The 11,122-nt window shown below is 31.5% G+C and overlaps 1 protein-coding gene across 1 annotated transcript; it reads left to right on the top strand.

Annotated features, from left to right (window-relative positions):
- The first annotated feature begins 39 nt into the window (after positions 1 to 39).
- Positions 40 to 10,474, top strand: LOC117177784 (asparagine--tRNA ligase, cytoplasmic). The gene is made up of 10 exons (XM_033368706.1): positions 40 to 186; positions 650 to 687; positions 4,828 to 5,238; positions 5,356 to 5,513; positions 5,600 to 5,743; positions 5,856 to 6,004; positions 6,101 to 6,229; positions 6,316 to 6,565; positions 9,453 to 9,716; positions 10,223 to 10,474. The coding sequence occupies exons 2-10, from the start codon at positions 660 to 662 to the stop codon at positions 10,352 to 10,354; spliced, it is 1,665 nt and encodes a 554-aa protein (XP_033224597.1). The 5' UTR covers positions 40 to 186; positions 650 to 659; the 3' UTR covers positions 10,355 to 10,474.
- Positions 10,475 to 11,122: the final 648 nt, after the last annotated feature.

Genomic DNA, 11,122 nt, shown 5'->3' on the forward strand with positions numbered 1-11,122 from the left:
GTAAAATATTCCAAACCAGAAATCCAATGGATACACAAGGCTGCTGCAGTCGATCCGTCGATGCGCGTTCGCGGATGTGCATGTTTTTTCCGCCATTCCATTATATTTGACATATTTTATTGGAGTTTCTGCATTTATTGCATATAATCGTGGTTTAAATCTAAATTATAACAGTAGCTTCAACAGGTAATTTATTTCATGTTATTATTTACTGTGTTTCTTTTTGATAAAAATGTAATGTCCTTAGTGCGGTATTTTTATGATTTTCACACAACAATCTGGTTCGTTTTTCTTAGAACTAAAATATTGTTTTCTTTTCACTGATAGTTCAAAACTATAATTTATCAATAAATTCTTTTATTTTATAATTTGATAAGAATTCTGTTTGATAATTCAGGTTATGACTACATAGGTCTTAGGGCCATTAGATATATTTTAAGGTTAGGTTAACCTTATATTACACGTGAATTTCAAACATTTTTAAAAGATGTAGATGTAGAATTTGTTGCATCATAGTATGACAGATATGAATTTTCCCATTGTCGATTCAAATTGATTTTATAAGCAAATAATTTTGTTTAAAATACCATATCACCTTTTTTTAGTTAATATGTATCGTGTTATCATTTAAAATATTTTTTCATTTTAGGAATTCAACCATGTCGGAAATAGATGCAACGAAAGCTGGTAAGTTGGTTAACTTTAAAACCTTCACAATTTAATTGTTAACCACTTTTGCCTCACGATTATTTTGAGACAAAAAAAAGCGTGGGATTTTTGAATGAACTTATTTTTTTTCTCCAAGTTATTATGTACATTTTCGTAAAAATAACTTCAAAGTAATGCCTTTGTAACTTAAACTCTGTATTTTGGCATCGAAAAAGGTATCTAAACGTTAACAGGGTGGCGGCTTGACCGGGAAATAACCCGGTAAGAAGAGAAGAATAAAGAAAAATTAATATTTTCAGGTTTAAACGAAAGAGTGAGCATTGTTTAATTTTTTTAATTGTGCTGATTTTCCACCGGGTGAAGTGTGTCCTACGAAAGAATAGGTTTACCTTCGACACATAGTTTCTATTCCTCCGCTTGCAACATAAGTTTGGAAATTTCCATTTTTTTGTCAAGGTTATTTTTAATTCCATAGTCACATGCTTTATTTTCGATTATTTTAACTTCTTCTAATCTGTCCGCAAAATATGTGCACATGCATAGTTTCTATTCGTTTTTGTGGAATATAAGTTTGGAAATTTCAGTTTTTCGTCTGCCATAACGGTTGAGTCATTTTAATTATAATATTTTATATTGTTTAAACAAACTATAGATTTAATAATATAGTAAATAATAATAAATTCATTTAATAACGTTGTCTAAGGTTAATAAAATTAATTTATCTTTAAGCAGAATTTTAAAAATATTCTTTGACAATACTACAAATTATTTCTATTAAAATAAGTATTTTATATTTATAACTAATCGATTAAAAGGACTAGGTTTTTCGTCTTCAAAGTGACATTATTCTCTGTCTTTCTATTCTTTCTTTTGCACTCCTTTATTTTTTAATTCCTCTCAATACGCTCCCATAAGATTTTTCTAAGTCTATTAAACAGAATAGATTATGATTTTTTTTCTACTCCTTGATGGAAATTTCGACGGAGAAAAATTCACGTATTAATGGGAATTCAGATTATGAATTTTTTCGTATTTTTCTCTTCTTATCGAGAACCGGGAATTTAATTTTAAAACCGGAGGTTTACGTCTAATCGCAGTAAAATTCAAGTTTTCATTATTTTAACCCGTTAACGCCGAGAATGCCCCTTTGGTTACACCACTCTTTCTGTAATTATAACTCATGCAATTCAAGGTATAAAAAATTGAGACACATATTTTTTAAGCTTAAGATCTCTTCTTTCCGGTGGTGGGCATGAAAGTGTGATAAAATTTTATTAATTATGGAAAAATATCGTTTAAACAAAAAAAAAACACGATCTTTTTTTATTTTTTTTATAAAATCTAGTTTTCTAAATGGTTCTCAGTGCGCAATTTATTTTGAACCTCGATAACCTGTGGAATAAATGCCTAAGCCTTTAGAATTCAAAAAGGAGAGAAAGTTCTTAGAATCACTCAAAGAATACGTGATAATTTTTCCAGAAAGTTTTACATTATTTTTTTGGTTTTGCAATTTGACGATTTTTGAAAATTAAAAAATTGCTCCAAAGCTCAATGGTTCTCAAGAAAAAAGTTCTCAAAAGTCATCATTGAAAATTTACATGATCAAGAATGATCTTTTGTGAATTTTTTTCTTGGGGACCATGAGCTTATAGCAAAAATGATCAGGAATAAAAAGTTTTTAGAATCAAACAGAGAATTCACCTGCATTTTTTTAGAATTTTTGGTGCAATTTTTTTATTTTTTAAAAATCGACAAATTGCAAAATCAAAAAAATAATGTAAAACTTTCTGGAAAAATTATCACGTATTCTTTGAATGATTCTAAGAACTTTCTCTTCTTTTGCACTTTCTCGAAAAGATCATACTTTTGGAGAAAAAAATTCATGAATGTCTTCGCAAAAATTTTGTCATTAACGAGCCATTTTGAACACACTAAGATAATAAATTGATCTCGGAATCATGTATTCATGTGTTTTTTTTTTAAACGATATTTTTCCATAATTAACAAAACTTTATCACACTTTCATGCCCACCGTCGCAAAAAAGAGATCTTAAGCTTCAAAAATATGTGTCCATTTTTTATACCTTGAATTGCATGAGTTAAAATTGCAGAAAGGGTGGTGTGCCCAAAGGGGCATTCTCGGCGTTAACGGGTTAATGATTCTGGTCAATTTATAAAAGTAATTTTTACTTTATGTACAGTCGTAGATTTGTTAGATTATCTCAGTTTAATTTAATTAAATCATAATTTATGATATAATTTTTATTTATTTCTAAGTTAAGCTAATTGTTTGAAAATGTATGTACTTTGTGAGAATTTCACCCTTTCTTGTAGAATATTAATGTTTATGGTTAAAAATCCGATTATTTGCCTAAAAATTGATTTTTTGTAGAAAATTATATTTTTCTTTGCAAGTTAATCTTTTTGTTTAAAAATGCTTCTTTTCGCTTAAAAATTCAAGTAATAATTATCATTTTAGTTGAAAATTAATCTTTTTGGTAAAAAATTCAATTATTCTAATTACAATTCATCTTTTTTAGTGAAAATTACTATTCCATTTTTAGTTGAAAATGAATATTTTTTAGTTCAAAATTCAACTATTTGGTTGACAATTGGTCTTTTTAATTAAAAATTTAATTATTTCGTTAAAAATTCATGTATTTCGTTGAAAAAATGAATTTTTTGGTAGAAAATTGATCTTTTTGTTTGAAGATTAAGCTTATTGTTTGAAAATGCATTCTTTTTGTGGAAAATTCAAGTAATCCATTTAAATATTCATAATTTTATTTGGAAATGCATCTTTCTGATTTATTATTTCATTTAATGATTCATAATTTTATTTGAAAATGCATCTTTTTGATATACTATTTCAGTTAAAGATTCATAATTTTATTTGAAAATTTATCTCTTCGGTTAAATACCCTTGATCATTAGAGACCCATTACAATTTTGGAAAAATGTGTGAAGAATTGCAGTGTTGATCAGCTTTCCAAATATATGTACATTTCAGAACAATAAAAATAGTATTACACTTTAGAACCTTCGTAATGTATATTTTTCTGAAAAATTTGTGCATTTATTTTTTATTTTTGTGAAATAGCATATTTCCTGTGCAGTGTAGACAAAAATAGATAAAATATTATTAAAAGTAGACTTAGTTCGAAGGAAATATTAAAAAATGCTATAATTCCCATATATGCAAATTTAAAGCGTGTTGAAAAACGCCCACTTTTATGAAAGTGTTTTAAAAGTATTTTTATTTTTAATATCGTGTTTCCACTGTAATTTGCTGTACCGCCGGACGTATGAGAGATATAACATTTTTTCAAATTTGCTAGAAATAAAGTCTGCTTTAACCCATATTCAGATAACATACAAGAAAAATGTTATTTTACAAAATCTAAAACTAAAATCGTTTTTTTATCAATTTTTCAGAAAAATGATAACTTCCTAAGGCTGTATCTCCTAAACTATAAGTCATAATTTTTTTTTTAGTTTTACGGAGAATACGGTAGCATGCTTTAAAGTAAAGATATACTTACAAAACTGAGAAAAAGTGCAATATTTCACACTTTTTCCAAAATTTGACCTGCATCTCGTATACCCCTTCATGGAACACAAAGGATACACCTTGGTCTTTTTGAACGGAGCTTCCAATTTCTTCATTGTATCCATTCTTAAATGTCATATTGCGTAAAGCATGAGGTACAATTGATGTAGTACGCTGAATGACAATAAAATATTAATTTATTAATTAAGAAACACTTATGAAAAAAATAATAAAAATAAAATAAAATTGTGCCATGACCCTCGTTGAGGAAGGGAGGGGATGATCCTCATCCCGATAGAAAAGACCGGTGTACTGGTTGCATGTTAAATAGTTCCCTAATGTATATGTAATACTTTTTTTTATGTCGAATTACAAAATTGAAGCTACAAAATCATTGCTTTGGAGTTATTTGTACAAAAATATACATAATAAACTGAAAAAAAATTATGTTTATTCAATAATCCCTTCGTCGATTTTCTTTTTGGTCTCAAAGTAATCGTGAGGCAAGAAAAAATTTCAGATTTGAAACGAAAAGTGCAAGCCAGTAACACATAGTAACACATTTCAATACATTTCCTGGCTAATACTGATTTATAAATCTCTTACAGGCGGCATATACACTTCAGACAAATCAGGAAGTGATGAAAACGGAGATGGCACAGAAGCCAAACCTTTCAAGACGATCTTACAAGCTATGCGTCATGCCGGAAAGGAACCTTTTCCTACAATATACCAAGACTCTAAAGAAGAAGGTTCCAAGTACGAGCCTGCTGCAAAGTCCCAGTTGAAGAAAGTGCAAAAGTTGTGGACAAGAGAACTGCAAAAAAATGAAGACAAGGAGAAAAAGCTTCATGAAGATGAGGAAAAACGAGTGAGAAATTTGGAAGAAGCTAAAGCAATCGCCATCGAAGAAGATAAAAGTCTTCCGGCTGCTAAACGCATCAAAATAAAACAGGCAACTGACTGTCGGGATCAACGAGTTAAGTTTTTTGGATGGGTGCATAGGCTTAGAAAGCAAGGTAAGAAATTAATTGAAAAATGGTATACATAAAATAAATTTTTAATTTAATTTCACGTTTGGACATGCATATGTGTCAGTTTAATTAGTCAATATTATAGAAATAATTTAATTGCAGGCAAGTCTCTTATGTTTATAACTTTGAGAGACGGTACAGGATTTCTGCAGTGCGTCTTAAACGATAAACTATGTCAAACGTATGAAGCACTTACGCTCAACACCGAAGCTTCTGTCGAATTGTTTGGTACTCTTAAAGCCCTTCCTGAAGGGAAGACTGTAAGATGAATAATATAAACTGTTTTATGATTATTTTTAAGGTCAGTTCTGAGTCATCTATAATATTTTTTTAAATATACTAACAGGCTCCTGGTGGTCACGAATTGATCGTAGACTATTGGAAACTGATCGGTACTTCTCCTCCTGGTGGAGCGGATTCCATTTTAAACGAAGAAGCTCAGCCAGATGTCCAGCTGGATAACAGACACATCATGATTCGAGGCGAAAATGTAAGATGTTCTCTGAGATTAAATTTACTTGAAAACTTGCTTGATCATTTTAGAAATATATTTATGGAAGTGAAGCAAGTTTGATCGACCTTGATCTTTTCCTTATTTCCAGACTTCTCGTATTTTAATGATGAGATCTGTGCTAACACAAGCATTTAGAGACCACTACTTGGACAGAGGATATTGCGAAGTAACGCCGCCTACTTTGGTTCAAACTCAGGTGGAGGGAGGCTCCACTCTTTTTAAACTAAATTATTTTGGGTATTTATTAATTTTTGATTTATTTAGTGTTTTAGTATTTTCAGTGAGTCAGCAAAACAACTTGACACAACAATAATTTTCAAATTTATGATACAGAGAAGAAGCTTTCTTGACTCAAAGCTCGCAGCTTTATCTTGAAACGTGTTTGCCAGCAATGGGTGATGTTTACTGCATAGCACAGTCTTACAGAGCAGAGCAATCACGAACAAGGCGCCATCTTGCTGAGTGAGATTGACATACATTTTTTAAGTTATTATATTTTCCTTCTTTAAATCTGACATTTTTATATAAATTTTCAATTTCAATTTTAGGTACTCTCACGTCGAAGCAGAATGCCCATTCATTTCTTTCGATGACCTGCTCGACAGATTAGAAGATTTAATTTGCGATGTGGTCGATCGAGTTTTAAAATCGCCCCTAGGACACTTGGTTAAAGAACTTAATCCCGACTTCCAGGTTCCAAAGAGACCCTTCAGGAGAATGAACTACAGCGATGCTATTAAATACTTAAAAGATAACAATATCACAAAAGAAGATGGATCTTTCTACGAATTCGGCGAGGTAAGAAATATTTATAATAATAGTAATAATAACATTGGACTGTACCTGTCTTAAACCCAAGGGAAAATAACAACAATAATAAAAAGGAGATATTTCGGGTTCCAATCGTGTACAATACTACGCATTTTTGCCGACGTTTCGTGAACAATGCAGCTCACTTCTGCAGCGCTAAACTGAAACTGAGGTATCAGGTTATTTTTTTCTCATCTTTACTTTACGATGCCTCTGATAGGTCAAAGGGTCCCATCATGGAGACTAGTCACACCTGATTGGCCAATTAAATCTTTTTTTTAATCCTGTAGGACGGAAAGCCAGATCGGATTTTCATCATATGTGTTCTATTGATGTTATTAGGGTGTTTTAGATTTAGATTACTTCTCTATTTTTTCTTGGAAAAATATTGTATTTTTGCGATGACGGTTGTTTTGTCAAATAAAATGTTATGTCCTGTTTGAAGATGATGCTCAGCTAGTGCTGATTGTGTCAAATTTTTAGCGCTGACTTTAATCTTGTTAATAATAATCTATTTGATGTTATTGTATTTTTTTAGTGACCTTCGGGTTTCATTGTTGACAGAATAGTTTTCACCCAAAGCTTATTCTTGAATTTTTCCCTCTGTTTTGAATTTTGGGCAGTACCTCTTTCGTTGGAGTCGTTACTCAGGTAGTAGCGTAATGTGTCTGTTGATCAGACTCTGACCCTTTTTGCTGCGAGTTCAGTGTCAACCAAGGTTCGGGCGAGTGTATTCATTCCGATTCTTGAACTAGTTTAAAACAAATGTGCTATTCGAGACCAATTAATATTTTTGTATTTTTAATTTAAATTCAGTATTTTTTTGGCTTTCGGTTTTGGTTTAGTGATTTTCCCAACTCAATCTTTTTCTGACGTGATTCCTTCGCTGCCCTACGTCGGTCCGCGACTAATTAAGTTACAAATCTCATGTTCTTTGAGAAAAAGGGAGTTTCTATACTCCAGGATTACTGAGAGGTGCCTTTTTGACTTTAGGGTTGTTTAGAAGTTGTGCTATTTTCTCAGGTGGTTCAAATATGTTTTGGATGTTGTGTTTATTGAGAATTCTTCCTATTTGTTCTGTGACATCTTGAATGGGATAGGATGGTGGTCATTTTTCACTCTCTTTCTTCAGTAGGTTGTGTTGACTTGTTTTTTTGAGTATATTCTCTTATTGCTTCATTAATTTGTTTGTGTAATTGCTCTTTATTGGGACTTGTTTAACGTCTTTTAATTCCTTTTGTAAGTTATCTTTATCTGTTACGGAGACAGCTCTGTATACGAGGGAGTGGATGACCGATTTTGGTTTCTTGATTTTCCATAAAGTTGTTGGCTATTACAGGTGAGATTGGATATTCCATTTCTGCTCCTAGGGTTTGTTCATAGAATTGGTTATTGAAAGAGAAGTAAGTATTATTGAGACATTGTTCTATCAAAGGTATGAGCTTGGACAGGAGGTTTGCAAACGATGCAATAATAGCAATTGTATCAGAGATTGGTACTTTCGTAAAGAGACATATTACGTAGAAACTCACTATGATGTCTTAAGTTTGAATGTGAATCAGTTTTATCTTTTTGCTATGGTTAAATGAGTTTTGGACGTGAGTGATAGAGTTTCCTGTGAAAGGATTCAGTTCATTGGCGAGGAAGCGTACTAGCTTGTAAGTTGGTGAGTTGATTGCCCTGACGATGAGTCTGAGTTGAATTTTGTTTTTGTGAATTTTTGAGAGACCGTAAAGTCTCGGACAGATGGGATTAGTAGGTATTAATTTAGATATTGTTTCGCTGGCAAGTTTAGAGTCTTTTAGAATGGTTTTGGTTTTACTGTCTATTGTTTTTGTGGGGTCCTTTTTAAGTTTTTTGTATGTATCGTCAGTTAGAAGGTCCATGATTTTGTTTTTACATTCTTCTTTATTCAATATAACTATCGTATTGTCTTTGTCTGCTGGTAATATGATAATGTCTTTATTCCGATTGAGTTCTTTAATTGCGGTTTTTTCTTGTTTTGTTAAGTTGGAGGAGGGAAGTTGGGCTTGGCGCAAAATTTTGGCCGTCCTACGTCGTATCTCATTCCCTTTTTCGGGTAGAGGAGTATATATTGTGGATTCCATGTTATTGATAATTTCTTCTTTCGAGATTTTAGAGGGAGCTACTGCAAAATTATATCCTTTCGTTAAGGCTGAAATCATTTAATTGCTGATAGGATGACCAGATATGTTTTTTACTGTGTTCGTTAGTGGTGTGTGCCTTACTGGAGATTTTGTTTTTGAGTGGAAAGATCTTAAATCCGTTGGGATTGGTCAAAGAATGTGCGGTCCAATGTATACCAAATATCAAATCTCAGATTGTTTGATTGAAATAGTTGAAGTCTTAATCGTTTTTTGGAGGTATTGTACAAGACAAATTTGCTATGTTGTATTCTTCCTTTTAAGAGAATCAAACTTGTATTATGTAGAATTGATTTTGATTTAGATGTTCCCAAACAGTTTTTCAATTGTAAGAATTTTTGGACGATATTGTTGTCTCTGCACTGTTTCAATAAAGCTAAAGATGTTCAGGAGCTTACCTTCAGAAGTCCTGAGCTTCCTAACCGTGTTAGGGTTAGTAAGTAAACTCTGCCCGTAGATGCGGCCAGTCTCTATGGCGTGGTGCTCTGACCAATCACAGGCATCATAGAGAGAATACATGAGAACAACATAACCTGATACCTCAGTTTCAGGTCACCCCTGAAGAAGTGAGCTGCAATGTTCACGAAAGGTCGGCAAAAATTCGTAGTTTTGTACACGATTGGAACCTGAAGTATCTACTTTTTATCATAATAAATCATCGTGGAAGTAATCAGAGTTGAAAATTCATCACAACTACTTTCCGCTTTTAGGACATTCCGGAGATGCCTGAGAGAAAAATGACTGATAAGATTAACGAGCCTATAATGCTCTGTCGTTTTCCAGTAGAGATAAAGTCTTTTTACATGCAACGTTGTGCAGAAGATCAGCGCTTAACTGAATCTGTAGATGTTCTTTTACCGAACGTTGGAGAAATTGTCGGAGGTTCTATGCGTATTTGGGATCATGATGAAATCTTGGAAGGATACAAACGCGAAAATATTGACGCCAAACCGTATTATTGGTACACAGATCAGGTATATAAACTTAATTTAATTATTAATTCGACAAGTATTTTAATAGATTATATTTTTAACATTAACGTTTCAATTTTTAATCTGAAATTTGCAAACTATAAGAAATTCTTAAATTTTTCACGTGAACCAATACCAAAAATTTTTATTTATAATTTTGTCCCCAATATTAATATTGTCATCTATAAAATTAACCTTTTTTCGACGAGTTAACATTTTCGAAATTTTATGTAAGCATACCATGAAATTAAATCCTTTTAAACTGGTTTAACTATTTTGAAATCAGTTGAAACTTTTTCATTCTTTTGACATTCTTAGAAACCCCTGAAATCCTCGAAATCTTTTGAAATCGCATAGAATAGTTTGAAATTACTTGAAGTCTTTGAAGTCATGTGGGAATTCGTTCTTTTTTTATGGTTACTAATATTTTCATATATCGATATTGTTAAATTCGATATATTTTATTTAAAAGTTGACTAATGAAATGTAAAAATAATATTTGATTATAGCGCAAGTACGGAACTTGTCCTCATGGAGGCTACGGATTGGGTTTGGAAAGATTTCTCTGTTGGCTGTTGAACAGATACCACATAAGAGAAGTTTGCCTATATCCGCGTTTTCTAGAACGTTGTCGTCCATAAAAATGCTTATTTACAGAAAATAAAGCATTCAATCGTACGGCTTTGCGTTTAACTTTACTCAATGAAATAAGCTTGTAATAAATTTCCATCATTAAAATAAATAGATATCTATATTCAAAAGCGCTTTTTGCTCATTGCGTTTTAATTCACAAATGAGTTTAGAACTAAATACAAATTACGAAGTTCATTCAGGAATTAACTATTCGTGGAATATTATCTTGGAAAATAAATTTATAACTTAATGAACTCAATATATACCGTGTAACAAACGCTAAAAGTATTTTAAAAGCAATTAATTGTAAGATGTTACACAATACTTAAACTCTCTTGGGTGGCCAGGAGAATTTTATTTGTCATAAAATCAAAATTTCACATAATTCGCAGAATCAACAAAATGTAAAACACTGTCAATATGCAAGTTTACACGGCTAAAAAAAGTTATATAAAAAATACTTCTTCCTTTTTTGCGACACTTGGCATCGTTTACGAGTAAAAGGCGAAAATAATACTTTTAGGAAAAACATTCTCCCAGTCTTAAAAATGCTTAAACCCGCATAAAACTAATAGGATGACTCTCTTATATTAATAGAAATTTTCTTTAAATATTAGAAAAAACCTAGAAAAATTGAGTTTATGTTTTTTTGATAAATAGACATCAAAATTCAAATACGCATAAATTCATGGAAATTTTCTTTTCTAAAATAGGAAAAAATACGCGTCGTCCGATTTCCGCTAGAAAACCATATATTTTTTCTACGAGAGATCCTG

This window comes from Belonocnema kinseyi, chromosome 8, assembly GCF_010883055.1.
Source record: "Belonocnema kinseyi isolate 2016_QV_RU_SX_M_011 chromosome 8, B_treatae_v1, whole genome shotgun sequence".
NCBI lineage: Eukaryota > Metazoa > Arthropoda > Insecta > Hymenoptera > Cynipidae > Belonocnema > Belonocnema kinseyi.

Bases quoted from the DNA above. Each gene is read 5' to 3' on its own strand.
- LOC117177784 (XM_033368706.1), top strand. From the start codon at position 660: ATGTCGGAAATAGATGCAACGAAAGCTG. The intron at 6,005-6,100 runs GTATTTATTAAT...TTTATGATACAG, and splicing joins TTTAAACTAAATTATTTTGG to AGAAGAAGCTTTCTTGACTC. The intron at 9,717-10,222 runs GTATATAAACTT...ATTTGATTATAG, and splicing joins ATTATTGGTACACAGATCAG to CGCAAGTACGGAACTTGTCC.